At 45.8% G+C, this 15730-nt stretch overlaps 1 protein-coding gene across 1 annotated transcript in view; it reads right to left on the reverse strand.

Annotated features, from left to right (window-relative positions):
* Window positions 1–14366: 14366 nt before the first annotated feature.
* Window positions 14367–15730, reverse strand: part of LOC115618944 (core-binding factor subunit beta-like) — a 38460-nt gene continuing 37096 nt past the window's right edge. The window contains exon 6 of the mRNA XM_030510918.1: window positions 14367–14515. Within this exon, the coding sequence (XP_030366778.1) occupies window positions 14447–14515 (69 nt within the window). The 3' untranslated portion in view covers window positions 14367–14446. The remainder of the gene's footprint in view (window positions 14516–15730) is intronic.

Genomic DNA, 15730 nt, shown 5'->3' on the forward strand with positions numbered 1-15730 from the left:
GCTTGGCCTACGCCTACAGAGCCCTGCTCAACACTATCCAGCACCTTCAAAGGGAAAAAAACGTCTCTGGATCTGATGGCAAAGCAACAGACAATGCAGCTATGCCAACTACAAGCACAGCAGCTACTCAAACCCTGACCACAACAGACAACACAACTACTCCAACTTCAAATACAGCAGCTACACCAACCCCAGTGACAAGCACAGTAGCTACTCAAACCCCGACAGCAAGAGACAATATGGCTATTCCAAGCACCGCAGCTATATCAACCCCAGTGACAAGTACAGTAGCTACTCAAACCCCGACAGCAACAGACAATGCAGCTGTTGGTGTTACACAACTCCCAAGCACAACAGCTGCAGCAACCCCAGCAACAGACATTGCAACCACTCCAATCCTAGTGGCAGACACTGCAGCCACTCCAACCACAGTGACAAACACTGCAGCTAAACCAAATGGCCAGTTTGTGACAATGTCTGTTGCCCCTGTAAGCAAAAGAAAATGAGAGGCACAAAGAGCAACCCCTGCAGGGAAGAAAGATGAAGACCCAATGCCATTACTACACGGAACAGCATCTGAACAAGAGTTACTACTACGTGGGTCAGAGGAAGAGGAAGAAGAAGAAGAGGTCACTTCTCGACCCTGGACCTCAACCGAACTGCGGAATATGCGAAAAGATTTCACCCGTCTTCCAGGGGAGCACATTGTCACCTGGTTGCTCTGATGCTGGGACAATGGGGCCGACGGTCACGAACTAGAAGGTAAGGAAGCCAAGCAGCTGGGATAACTTGCTAGGGAAAGAGGAATTGACAAAGCGATTGCAAGAGAGAAGAGAGCCCTCAGCCTTTGGAGGCGGCTCCTGGCAGCTGTGAAGGAAAGGTTTCCCTACAAAGACGATATTACGAGTCGCTCAGCCAACTGGACCACGATAGAGAAAGGCATCCAATCCCTGAGGGAATCAGCCATTCTAGAGATGATCTATCGTAGGCTGGATGCCAGGAACACATCCATAGATCCAGATGAAGTCGAATGTACACGACCCATGTGGCGGAAACTTACACGGAGTGCGCCATCATCATATGCCCACACATTGGCATCAATTACCTGGAATGATGGAATATCACCAACAGTGGATTGCCTGATTCGTCAACTCCGAGAATTCGAAGACAATCTCACCCCTTCCATCATTTCAGCTGTGGAAAAACCGTCCCAGGAGTTCAAACAATTGAGAGACGATTTATCCGATCTATCCAGCTCCCCACGCGTACCAACCCATGTCTCAGCTATTAACAGAAGGCGCCCTACTGCTCGAGAACGAAAATATAGGAGGTACACGCCAAGGGCCACCCTATGGTCTTACCTGCAGGATCACGGAGAAGACATGAGAAAGTGGGATGGAAAACCTACCTCAGTTCTGGAGCAAAGGGTGCGTGAACTGAAGAGGAGAACAATGGTCAAGGATGATCCTCCCAGGAAAGCTGCTGCTCCAGTCTCTGGTGAGCAGTTTCCCAGATGGAGTGGAAGAGCTGATTTTACTCCAGCTCCTGTGATAAGGAATACTAATCCCTTTCTACAAGACATAAGAGGAGAATCTTGTGATCACTATTAGAGGGGCCCTGCCTGCAGCCAGGTGGAGGAGAGGGATAATCGGGTTTACTGGACTGTGTGGATCAGATGGCCTGGCACATCAGTCCCACAGAAGTATAAGGCTCTAGTAGATACCGGTGCACAGTGTACCCTGATGCCATCAAGGTATCAAGGGGTGAAACCCATTTATATTTCTGGAGTGACAGGAGGATCCCAACAGTTAACTGTACTGGAAGCTGAAATCAGCCTGACTGGGAGGAAGTGGCAAAAGCACCCCATTGTGACTGGTCCAGGGGCTCCATGCATCCTTGGCATAGACTGTTTCAGGAGAGGGTACTTCAAAGACCCAAAAGGGTATAGATGAGCTTTTGGTATCGCTGCCTTGGAAACAGAGGAAAAGAAGCAGATGTCCACCTGGCCTGGTGTCTCAGTGGATCCTTCTGTTGTGGGGTTGCTGAAGGTCGAAGAACAGCAAGTGCCAATTGCGACCACAACAGTGCACCGGCGGCAATATCGCACCAACCGAGACTCCCTGATTCCCATCCATTAGCTGATCCATGGACTGGAGAGCCAAGGAGTGATCAGCAGGACCCGCTCACCCTTTAATAGCCCCATATGGCCAGTGCAAAAGTCTAATGGAGAGTGGAGACTAACAGTAGACTATCGTGGCCTGAACGAAGTCACACCACCATTGAGTGCTGCCGTACCGGACATGCTAGAACTTCAATATGAACTGGAGTCAAAGGCAGCCAAGTGGGATGCCACAATTGATACTGCCAATGCATTTTTCTCAATCCCTTTGGCAGCAGAATGCAGGCCACAGTTTGCTTTCACTTGGAGGGGCATCCAGTACACTTGGAACCGACTGCCCCAGGGGTGGAAACACAGCCCTACCATGTGCCATGGACTGATCCAGACTGCACTGGAACAGGGGCAAGCTCCAGAACATCTGCAATACATTGATGACATCATCGTGTGGGGTGATACAGCAGAAGAAGTTTTTGAGAAAGGGAGGAAGATAATCCAAATCCTGCTGAAGGCCGGTTTTGCCATAAAATGGAATAAGGTCAAGGGACCTGCACAGGAGATTCAATTTTTGGGAATAAAATGGCAAGATGGATGTCGCCAGATCCCCACAGACGTGATCAACAAGATAACAGCAATGTCTCCACCAACTAACAAGAAAGAAACACAAGCTTTCTTAGGTGTTGTGGGGTTCTGGAGAATGCACATCCCAAATCACAGTCTGATTGTAAGCCCTCTCTACCATATGACCTGGAAGAAGAATGATTTCAAATGGGGCCCTGAGCAACAACAAGCCTTTGAACAAATTAAACGAGAAATAGTTCATGCAGTAGCCCTTGGACCAGTCCGGGCCGGGCCAGATGTGAAAAATGTGCTCTATACCGCAGCCTGGGAGTATGGTCCTACCTGGAGCCTCTGGCAGAAAGCTCCAGGGGAGACTCGAAGTCGACCCCTTGGCTTTTGGAGTCGGGGATATAAAGGATCCGAGGCCAGCTATACTCCCACTGAAAAAGAGATACTGGCAGCCTATGAAGGGGTTCGAGCTGCTTCAGAAGTGATTGGAACTAAAGCGCAGCTCCTCCTGGCACCCTGGTTGCCCGTGCTGGGCTGGATGTTCAAAGGCAGGGTCTCCTCTACACATCATGCAACTGATGCTACATGGAGTAAGTGGGCTGCACTAATTACACAACGAGCTCGAATAGGAAATCCCAGTCGTCCAGGAATTCTAGAAGTCATCATGGACTGGCCAGAGGGCAAAGATTTTGGGATGTCACCAGAAGAGGAGGTGACGCGTGCTGAAGAGGCCCCACCATATAATGAACTGTCAGAGAGTGAAAAGCAATATGCCTTGTTTACTGATGGGTCCTGCCATATTGTGGGAAAGCATCGGAGATGGAAGGCAGCTGTGTGGAGTCCCCTGGGACAAGTTGCAGAAACTGCTGAGGGAGAGGGTGAATAGAGTCAGTTTGCAGAGGTGAAAGCCATCCAGCTGGCCTTGGACATTGCTGAACAAGAAAAATGGCCAGTAATTTATCTCTATACTGACTCATGGATGGTGGCAAATGCCCTGTGGGGGTGGTTGCAGCAATGGAAGCAGAGCAACTGGCAACACAGAGGGAAACCCATCTGGGCTGCTGCATTGTGGCAAGATAGCGCTGCTCGGGTGCAGAACCTGGTGGTGAAGGTACGCCACGTAGATGCTCATGTACCCAAGAGTCGGGCCACTGAGGAACACCAGAACAACCAACAAGTGGATAAAGCTGCTAAGATTCAAGTGGCTCAGATGGACTTAGACTGGCAACATAAAGGTTAATTACTTTTAGCCAGGTGGACCCATAACACCTCAGGCCATCAAGGCAGATATGCAACATATAGATGGGCTGGTGATCGAGGGGTGGACTTAACGATGGACACTATTGCCCAGGTTATTCACAAATGTGAAACATGTGCTGCAATTAAGCAAGCCAAATGATTAAAGCCTCTCTGGGATGGAGGATGATGGCTGAAGTACAAATATGGGGAGGCCTGGGAGATTGACTATATTATACTCCCACCAACCCGCCAAGGCAAGCGCTATGTGCTTACCATGGTGGAAGCAACCACCGGCTGGCTGGAAACAAATGCTGTGCCCCACGCCACTGCCCGGAAGACTATCCTGGGCCTTGAGAAACAAGTCTTGTGGCGACACGGCACCCCAGAGAGAATTGAGTCAGACAATGGGACTCATTTCCGGAACAACCTTATAGACACTTGGGCCAAAAAGCATGGCATTGAGTGGGTATATCACATCCCCTACCATGCACCAGCCTCTGGGAAAATCGAATGGTACAATGGGCTGTTAAAAACTACACTGAGAGCAATGGGTGGTGGGACTTTCAAACACTGGGATACACATTTGCCAAAAGCCACCTGGTTGGTCAACAGTAGGGGATCTGCCAACAGGGCTGGCCCAGCCCTATCAGAACTTTTACATACTGTAGAGGGGGATAAAGTTCCTGTGGTGCACATAAAGAATTTGTTGGGGAAGACAGTCTGGGTTATTCCTGCTTCAGGTAAAAGCAAACCTACTCGTGGGGTTGCCTTTGCTCAGGTACCTGCATGTACTTGGTGGGTAATGCGGGAAGATGGGGAAGTCCGATGTGTACCTCAAGGGGATTTGATTTTGGGGGAAAACAGCCAATGAACTCAATTGTACGCTGTTGCCTGCTCTATAACGCTTTTGTAGCCCACCAGCTAGATATTTTCAGGTCACCAGCAAGTGACCCTGACTTCCCTCCGATCATCACCTCAACAAAGAATGAATTTTGAGGAAACCAGACGAGCTCAGCAGTGACCAAATGAGTTTGGCGGTATCATCAGCAGGCAACAACCCAACACTACACACCATCCCTCCTGCCCTGAAAGACTATTACAAAAGATGGAGCCTGACATCATGGACTGGATGAATTCAGCAGTTTTACAGGGATTGGTCCATGGACTAGGGAATGATATCTTTCTCTTTGTGTGCGGATGTGAGTGTATATATATATGTATATATGGGACAGGGGCAATGGTGTGTTGAAAGATGTGGGATCTGAGTATGACGTGAATGGTATGGAATAAGGGGTGGATACTGTCCTGGGTTCAGCTAAGGCAGTCACTTTTCTCCTTCTTAGTAGCTGGTGCAGTGCTGTGTTTTTTAACTTTCAGCCTGGGAACAACGCTGATAACACCGATGTTTTTAGTTGTTGCTAAGTCATGTTTACTCCGACCAAGGACTTTCTCAGTCTTATGCTTTGCCAAGGAGGAGGGGAAGCCGGGAGGAAGCAGAGACAGGACACCTGACCCAAACTGGCCAAAGGGGTATTCCATACCATGGCACATCATGCTCAGTATAGAAACCGGGGGGAGTTACCCGGAAGGCCCAGATCACTGCTTGGGTTGGGCTGGGTATCGGTCAGCGGGTGGTATTCAATTGTGTCCTCTCCCCTTGTTATTTCACTAATCATTATTATCACTGGTGGTAGCAGTAGTGGTTTTGTATTATACCTTAGTTGCTGGACTGCTCTTATCTCAACCCGTGGGAGCTACATTCTTTCGATTCTCCTCCCCATCCCTCCGGGAGTGGGGGGAGGAAGAAAGGAAGTGAGTGAGCAAGTGGTTGTGTGGTTCTGAGTTACCGGCTGGGCTCAAACCACGACAACACCTCAGGCCATCAAGGCAGAGATGCAACATATAGATGGGCTCGCGATCGAGGGGTGGACTTAACAATGGACACTATTGCCCAGGTTATTCATGAACGTGAAACGTGCTGCAATTAAGCAAGCCAAGCAGTTAAAACCTCTCTCGTATGGAGAACAATGGCTGATTTACAAATACGGGGGGGCCTGGCACATTGACTATATCACACTCCCACCGACCCGCCAAGGCAAGCGCCATGTGCTTACCATGGTGGAAGCAACCACCAGATGGCTGTAAACATATGCTGTGCCCCACACCACTGCCCGGAACACTATCCTGGGCCTTAAGAAACAAGTCTTGTGGCTACACCGCACCCCAGAGAGAATTGAGTCAGACAATGGGACTCATTTCCAGAACAACCTTACAGACACTTGGGCCAAAGAGCACAGCATCCAGTGAGTATAATCACATCCCCTACCATGCACCAATGAACGCAGTTGTGTGCCGTTGCCTGCTATCCAACTCTTTTATAGCCCACCAGCTGGTTATCTTCAGGTCACCCAGCAACTGCCCCTGCTTTCCCTCCAATCATCACCCCAACAAAGTATGAATTTTGACAAAACCAGACTCGCTCAGCAGTGACCAGACAAGTTCGGCGGTGTCATCAGCAGGGAACAATCCAACACTACAAACCATCCCTCCTGCCCTGGAAGACTTTTACAAGAGGTCGAGCCTGACATCATGAACTGGATGAATTCAGCAGCTTTATAAGGATTGGTCCATGTATTAAGGAATGTTATCTCTGGGTGTGTGGATGTGTTTATGTATATATATGAGACAAAAACAATGGTATATTGAAAAATGTGGGATCTGAGCATGACATGAAGGGTATGGAATGAGGGGTGGATACTGTCCTGGGTTCAGCTACAGCAGTCATTTTTTCTCCTTCTTAGGAGCTGGTGCAGTGCTCTGTTTTTGACTTTAGTCTGGGAACAACACTGATAACACCTATGTTTTTAGTTGTTGCTAAGTCATGTTTACTCCAACCACGGACTCTTTCAGTCTCATGCTCTGCCAGGGAGGAGGGGAAGCTGGAAGGAAGCACAGACAGGACACCTGACCCCACCTAGCCAAAGGGGTATTCCATACCACAGCACTTCATGCCCAGTATATAAACTGAGGGGAGTCACCCAGAATGCCCAGATTGCTGCTCAGGTCAGGCTGGATATCAGTCAGAAGGTGGTGAGGAATTGTCTTCTCTCCCCTTTTTCTTTCACTTATCATTACTGGCAGTAGCAGTAGTAGTTTTGTATCATACCATAGCTACTGGACTGTTCTCATCTCAACTATGGTAGTTACATTCTTTTGATTCTCCTCCCCATCCCTCTGGCAGCAGGGGGAGGAATAAGGGGGGAGCGAGCAAGCGCCTGCATGGTTCTGAGTTACCGGCTCAGCTTAAACCACCACAGCTAGTCCCCTGTACACATGAAACCTCCAGCATGTTGAGCTTTGTCCCGAGACCCTCCATGGGTTGGGGCTTGCATCCTTCTCCTGTCCACTGGCCATGGGGTGCGCTGGGCTCACGGCTATGTAACACATCAAGAATAAAGATTTTTGAGGTGATTCTGTGCTTGGCCAGGGATGGAATCAGATACTGCAACTGGACGAGTTTCAAGGTGCCTTCCAACCCAAACCAATCCTCTGGCACCAGCAGGGACACCTTCCATTAGACCAGGTTGCTTCCAAGCCCCATCCAACCTGGCCTTGAATACTGCCAGGGATGAGGCAGCCACAGCTTCTCTGGAGAGCCTGTTCCAGTGCCTCACTACCCTCACAGGGAAGAACTTCTTCCTAAAATCTCATCTCAGTCTCCCTTCTGTCAGTTTAATGCCATTCCCCCTTGTCCTGTCCCTACAAGCCCTTGTCAAAAGCCCCCCTCTCCAGTTTTCTTGTAGCCCCTTTAGGCATGCTGGAAGCTGCTCTCACATCTCCCTGCGCCTTCTCTTCTCCAGGCTGAACAAGCCCAGCTCTCTCAGTTTGTCTCCAGAGCAGAGGTTCTCCAGCCCTTGGACCATCTCTGTGGCCTCCTCTGGACTCGCTCCAACAGCTCCATAACCCTCATATTGTTGCCCCAGAGCTGGACGCACGACTGCATGGGGGGCTCCCCAGAGCACACTAGAGGGGGAGAATGACCTCCCTTGACCTGCTGCTCACGCTGCTGAGGATTCAGCCCAGCACACGAGGGGTTTCTGGGCCCAAGCGCACACTGAAGCCAGGTCATGGGAATCTCCTCATCAACCAATGCCCCCAAGTCCTTCTCAGGGCCGCTCCCAATCCATTATCCATGCAGCCTATATTTGTGCTTGGGATCTCTGGCTGCCCCCTTTGTCATCGACTTCTTGTGAACGAGCAGCACAGGAATGACTTGTATCTTACTCACAGGCTGCAGTGGATAAAACGAGAGATACTCAGCCTTGCTCCCAGCCCCATTCGCAGCCTGTTCATTTCACAGTGGGAAATTACTTGGTCCAATACAGCATCGCCAGAAATTCCTCCCAGTTGAGCTTCATTAAATGACATTTGAGAGCAACCCGGTCCCTGCAATGCTGGGTTTTGCTGGGTTTCAGAGAGCAGCACATGAAACTGCCTGAGTGCTCTCTCAGGCCACTATGTTCCTCATAGTCATAGCTATATTTCTATCCCATTTTTGGTTTTCCATAGTTGTGGGACTGCAGCCAACTGCCCTGCAGCCCTTTCAAGAACTGAGGAGAGCATGTGCTGCTGCCACTGCTAGCAGGGACCTCACTGTACAGATCCCCATCACCAGTCCAGCCCCAGCAAGAAAGAAAGGGTTTTGCACCCAAGCCAACATCTGTGCTTGTTGCTGCTGTCGTGTGGCATCCAGCTCACACTGCAGCCAGCCATAAAACACCAAAAAGCCACTTTGGAGTGAGCTGAGCTCCCTTCCATGTGCCACAGCCACAGAGCCAAGCTACCAGTCTCCTGTGCAAACCCTCCATCTCTGTTGATGGGTGCATCACCTTCACTAATGGCTTCTTTGGAGCAAGAAATTGGGGGGGGGGGGGAACCTGTTCCACATGACAGGGGTTGAACACAGCATTCACCAAGTCGGAAACATCCACCAGTTATTGTTCTGTTAAAATCCCCAGCCTGAGCAATGGGCTACAGCATTAAAATGCAGGGCAAGACATTAAAAGGGTGGCAGATCTTCGATACAGAAATGAGGACAGCTTTTCAAAGGGCCTGCTGTCTGTCACAATTAAAAGTCTTACAAATTCATCATAGCAGAGCATGAGCCCAGTTTGCTGACAAGAGAAGAGGTCCTGCTGTGGCAATGTGCTGTGCTGGAGAGCCTGAGGAATGGCTGACATCCCTCCCTGGGCAGAGGCAACCAGCTGGAGCAAGGTCCTTCCTGCAGACCCTGCTTTTCTACCTTGCTCCTTTTCCCTTTGCAGCCATCCCCTCAACACTCCTAGACTACAGGGGCTCACTTTCCAGTTTATTCCCTCTTGCTCTGGTCCCACTTTGCAGCATGGTGTCCCATGGCCCCACCAGCATGCCCTGCCTGGGACACAGAAGCAAAATACAAGACACCAAGAGGGTTTGAAGGAGCCGGTGACAAAGGTACCTTGGTGGGGTTGGTGGTTTCAGTCACACATCCCATGGTCCCACCGACACCAGGTCCCAGCAGTTGTATGCCAGATGTGCTCTGCAGAGCGGAACCAAAAGCAGAACCAGAAAGAGGATCTGTCCTCTCCTCTGTGTGGGGACATCCACCAAGCCGCTCTGGGCTAGGGATGTCCCTGCCAGGAAGAGGCTTGGGGGTTCTCAGAGGCAGCAGCAGCAGCTGCTCTGGCCCAAGTACAAGGCAGCTAAGAGCAGCCTGTGCATGCAACACTGCCTATCCCTCCCTTTCCTCCTCACCCTGGCCCATCCTCAAACACAGCTAGAGCAAATGACCTGGAGCTGGACCACAGGCAGTCCACATGCAGGGCTGAGCATCCCCAAACATCCTCCCAAATCTGTGGACTACAACAAATCCACTAATTGGTATCCAGAACTGCTGCACTATGTATGAGCCCTCAGTACCACATGTCCCCTGTTCCTTCCACTCAAGCCAAGAACCACAACCATTTTTGCCAGCCTAAAGTGAGGGCAGACACAACAGCGCCCGCTGGACTTGAAGGAAACAGTTGGTGTTGGGAATGCCTGCCCCTGCAGGTCCCCCCCCTTCCCTTTTCCAACCTGATGTGTTCAGGTATCCGCTCACTTCCTGAAGGCAAAGCCCAACCACCTTCACATGGCTTCTTCCATGAACTGCTTACTTCCCCCCATACAGACCTCAGCTCTTCAAATCCCAGTTCTCCCCAGGGAGCACAACCTGAAGAGCCACGATCTGCATCCCTGCTGCAAAGGGCCAAAGCCCTGAAATCCTCCAGAAATATCTCAGCAGCAGGGCTATCACCCCAACTTTGTGCTTCGCTAACAGTGTACTCACATGAGAAGCTATTAAGGCCAAGTACATCCAGCAGCCAAAGTGTTTTAGTTCTCTTACACTGCTCATTTTTCTACTTTGCTGGATTTTTGCATGGTATGAACAGGAAAAGCTTGAAGGGTTAGGGGTGCAAGTGGGCAAGGCTTGTAGGGACAGTCTCTTTCAGCAAACCAGTGGAGAACAGCTGGAAAACACAGGAGCTCTCTGGTACAAACTTTTTCCAGCTCTAGGTGGTTTCCCTATTTTCAATCTAACCCTTCCTCTGCTATGGGAAAGAGAGAGGATTGAAGAGTGAAAAGTGATAAGGCCACCAGTTCCTGTGAAAAACAGAATTACAGCATGAAGCGAGGCAAAGTGGAGCACTGGAAAAACCCATGTCCCCCAAGACAGAGTTACTCATCTGAAGAGTTGTGGGGAACAACAAAGACTTCACAAAAGTCTCACCAGCTGTGATAAACTGTGGACCAAGCCAAGTAAGCAGCATCCAGCTGAGCAAGAAACATTCCCATTTCCCACTTCATCCCCTCCTACAGGTACTCAATTTTTACAGTACTGGCCGAGGCAGCACTCAGCTCTTCCACATTGCTTTCCCACACACACACTCCTGAGCTTTAAGAAATGAGCCCAAGGCAATTCTGGCAACTCACTCATCTCAACCTGTAATTGAGAAAGCTATTTAATAAAGTTACTTAACCCCCGAGCAGCTCCAAGCTGTGCAGCAGCTGGTGAATATGCATGTCCTGGGACTTCCCAGCAGCAGTGTGAGGACAGGATGTCAGGCAAATTAGTTATGAGAAATGTGGCCTATGCAAACATTGGCTCTGCTCTGACTTCATGCTGCAGTTCTCATTCCTGAAGCCATTTTTGTTATTCTCTTATTTTCATGGGAAATGTAGTAACAAAATAATGTAGCTTTACAGAAATAGGTCCTATTCCTATGCACAGGATGGGTTCCTGAGCACAGCTGTAATAAGAGTGGGGTCCTGGACTAATGGCAGACAAAAAAAAAAAAAAAAAAAAAAAAAAAAACACACAACAAAAAAACACCACACACAAACAAAAACACAACCAAGAAAACACCACAATAAAAATGCAGAAGTGCTGCCAAGAACCTGTCAGGCCACACAATTGGAGTACATGCAAACACTCCCAAAGCAGGTGGCAGGTCTCAAGTTATTCACAAAGCAATCACCTACATGATTTCAGTACATGACCACCACCGAGGTTCAATATTAGATACTTGAAGTTATATCACCTAAGATTTTTGCAGCTCCACAAGAGGTTTGCAGGTGTAGCACGTACCATTCATAATTTCCCCATAGGACTTTGCCATGTTTCCCCATTTCCTGAATTTCAACATGCAAACTACCTGGTCTTCCTCCTCATCCAAAGCACACAATTAGCAAGATTTAATGGCTGCTGTAAAAATATGCCCAGAAAAACTACTCTTCTAGAGGCATGCACAACTTGCAACCCAGTGAGATAAAACTTCTTAGGGTCACTTGGAAAGCATATCTCCTTCAGTAAGCAGAGTATATTCCTTATAAAAACCTCAAGAGTTGGGGGGGGGACACGACACACCAAATTTTCCCCAACATATGCTTTTATATTAAAGATTTTGAGCCATGAACACCCTCTGGACAGTCCCCAAACAAGGGAGGTCCTCACCTTAATTCCATGACCACTGGATGTCACTATTGCTTTAACCACGGACACCAAGGCAGCCCTGCTAAGGCAGTAGGTTGGAAAAATCACCCCATAAACACCTAACACACAGGTACAGACTGCCAAGATGTCAGAAATAAATTTACAGTGACTTGTTTTCACTACACAAGTTTATTATGAAAGTTAAACATACAACACAAAGTAGCAAAAGCAATCCTGTAGCTTAAGGCAACTCTTACAGGAGATGAATTCAAGAAAGATGATGCAACTTCAGTTTAAATAGAAATTATGAAAAATATAAAATTGCATCAATAACTTAAAATGTACTTTAAAAAGTCTGCACTAGCCAGCAGAGTTGTAAGGGCTTGTGATCTTAATGCCAGCATTAAGATATTGAAAGCAGCAGAATGTTAAATGATAATAGGGGAAGTTCAGTATTTACACAAACATAACATTAATATCTGATAGCATAATTTCCTGTGTACTCATGGTATAAAACCACTGCCTGAAAAGGTAGGAAAACCTTTTAAAATACATCTTCAGACTATTCCAAAAATACACAGGTGGCAGAGGAGCTCCAAGGCTAGGGATGTGTGCAGGGGCATGCGGGTGTCCCTTAACTCATTGCAGAAACTAGAAAAATTCTTTCTTTGGGGGAAGAACAGCAAGAAGAATATGTGGTCAAAGAGTGAAAAAAGGTTCTTTTTCAGGTGAATCACATTTAAATTGAAGTATCAAAATATTCCTATTTGATGACATTATCACAGTTTACTGTTATTGACATGAATATTTAACATTCACATCAAAATATTATTAACATACAGTCTCCTTCACATTGACATCTGTTTACATTTTTGCAAGACCTCTTTTGCATCGTTTTGCCATTAGTGAGGAACGTAATTATCTTCATCACAGAATTTAATAAAGATTTAACTGTTCTAACCATAGTTCCTAACTTTGAAATAATTCTTAAAATACTGAAGCCAGATTACCTATTAAAAAAAAAAAAAAAAAAAAGAGAGAATTGCAGTGACATTTTAATTCATTGGGCTGTACAGGAAGCACCACATTTTAACAAAGCCAAATGACATCACATTTCCAATCTATTTTCTTCAAATATTGGATGCAATAAAAAATTTGGAACAAGTCCATTCACCATCACCCCAAATAAAACAAGATAATTCACACAAATTCATTCTAAATCTTACCCTGTTAGAAAATGCAATATATACTGCAATGTAGTCTTAATTTGCCTAAGATTGTCTTATGCATAGTATAAGATTCTCTGCACACAGCCTCATCTTAACTTTTTACCATTCAGCACTTTACAAAAAGCCTAAGTTATAAAATATACTTAAAGCGGCTATCTTAATCATGATTTAATACATATCACCTTTTGTTCCCAGTTGAATGTACTGTTGAATCCAATTGTAGAGTTGCAGTATCCCTTTGAAGTACTAAAAAAAAAAAAAAAAAAACAAAAAAAAACCCAAAACCAAAAAATACAAACCCCTGAATAAAACAGAAGCCAGCCTGCGACTTCTTATGAGTTTCAGTAAAGTACTATATACAGGGGTATAACCACGACCCAAACTTGCTTGATACTGTAATAAAAATATGAGACAGATACTGAGGCAGAATGCATTATTAATGCATTAAAATTACATTTAAAGATTTTATCCTTTAAAAAGTGGAACCAATGGATTGTTAGCAGTTAAAAGAATACTACAACTAACATTTACAAACCCACAAAATTTGAGAAGGGATTCCAACAGCTCTGATTCATGGGGTTTAGTTTGGAAATAACGCAAAATAATGTCAGCAGTTTTAAGGTCTTGCAAATTTAGAAAAAGTAGTAAAAGATAAGAATGCATATCTAAAAGCAGGAGCACGATAAGTACAAAATTCCAAAAGCCTATATTAAAAAAAATAAGCTTGGAATGCATTGGCTTCCAGCAGTTAAAAAAAACAACCAATCAAAAAAAAAAAAAAAAAAAAAAAAGAAACCCACAAAAAACAACCACCACCACCACCCACAAAACAAACAAAAAACAACCCACAAAAGAAACCCACACAAAAACCCCCCAACGAAAACACACAACCAACCAAAAACCAAAACAGAAAAAAGCTTTAAATTTGTAATATCTTGACCTATTTAAGTGACAATTACTAGGTTTGAGAAAAATGGTTTTATAGCTGCATAAGTTTCTATTTCACTAAAATAGTACCAACAAAAGTAAGGATGCATTTTAAAAAAAAACCACAACAAAATTTCAAATTGCCACTGGCTATATATGCTTAAAATGGAAAATGCAGGTATTGTTACATAAACATAGTGCAAACCATGGCAGTTCATGGTGATTCTGACTGCTGCAGGTCAGGAAAGAGACCATAGCATACCCAGTTATCACAGTTTCTGGTCTTTTATTAAATCCTTTGTCAAGTAGAAGCAATGCATGTGTGCAGACCCATGGTACACCTGCCACTTTTGATTAACGTAGTTTGAGATCATCGCCACTTCCTAGGTTAGATCCAGGACTAGGGTCTTGTTGTCTTCTTGCCTGCATTAAGACAGACATACTTAGGATCAAGAAGAAAGGATTTAGAAGTTAGCAGTTAATTTTTTCAGCATATTAACATGACCAAGACCATAACCAGTTCTAAGGCAGAAACTTTACATTTCAAGCAGTAACCAATCTGGCCTGGGAGCAGGCAAGGCTGGTGCTCTGGAGAGTGAGTGTGCACACACACGTGCACACTCAGACTGCCTCAGAGGCTCTCCTGTAACCAGACTGAAATGCTTCTCCACATCACTTCAACCATCAGCAAGAGACTTCCAGAATGGTTAGGCAATAAGTTTGTGTCTCTTCTTCCAAAACATATTTTCTTTCTTGTAAAATTCCCCGTTAACCTTTTTTGTGTTTTCAGGATCAAGATATTTGGGGATAAAGGCTACAATGCAAGATGGCAGGGTATGTTACATCACTGCCCAATAGATCTCCCCTCAGCATTTTTGTGTGAGAAACACTTACTTTAGGTTTGCCTGGAATAAACATGATATACATAACACACTAGCACAATTTAAACTGTAGACTGACACACATTTTAACACTTGTGGTTTTACCATAGCATACTTTTTCCCCTTTGGTGCACCTATAAAGTTAGCAATAATACAAAACTGAGGAACTCTAGTACTTATTACAGCCCTGCATTTAAAAAAAAAAAAAAAAAAAAAGTAATGTAAGTTCTCCTTTAAATAAGTGATTCTGTTAAACAGTTTAAGTTGATTGTATTTTGGTATTTTAAAGAGGAAGTTAAGGATGGTCAGTCATAATAATATCAGTCATCAAACATCACTATCTACTTTCCCTACCTGTACACATGCAGGCGGCTCTCAAGTAGCACACACAAATGCTGCAGGTAAATACTTTAAAACACTGATATACTTGAATTTTAAAGCAATATTTCAATTCTGGGAACATCTAATATATGCTAGCTAGTTTTTAAGACATTTCAGTGCTGATACTCTTATTTATCCTGTACAGAGTAAATAATAGCTGGCACCTCAGCCTACCCAAATGGTACCAGGGCCACCTTCTCAGCTGGCAGGAGACATCACTACACAAGCATTATTCCACATAGCTCCATTAGTTTCACCAGCTGCAATAGGTTGCCACATTCAGGGCTTAAAAAACAAACAAAACCAGAAAAAAAAAAAAAAAAACCAAAAAAAAAAAAACAAAACCAAAAACCACCAAACCACCAGCAAAAAAACC

Source organism: Strigops habroptila, chromosome W (genome assembly GCF_004027225.2).
Source record: "Strigops habroptila isolate Jane chromosome W, bStrHab1.2.pri, whole genome shotgun sequence".
In the NCBI taxonomy this organism is placed as follows: Eukaryota; Metazoa; Chordata; class Aves; order Psittaciformes; family Psittacidae; genus Strigops; species Strigops habroptila.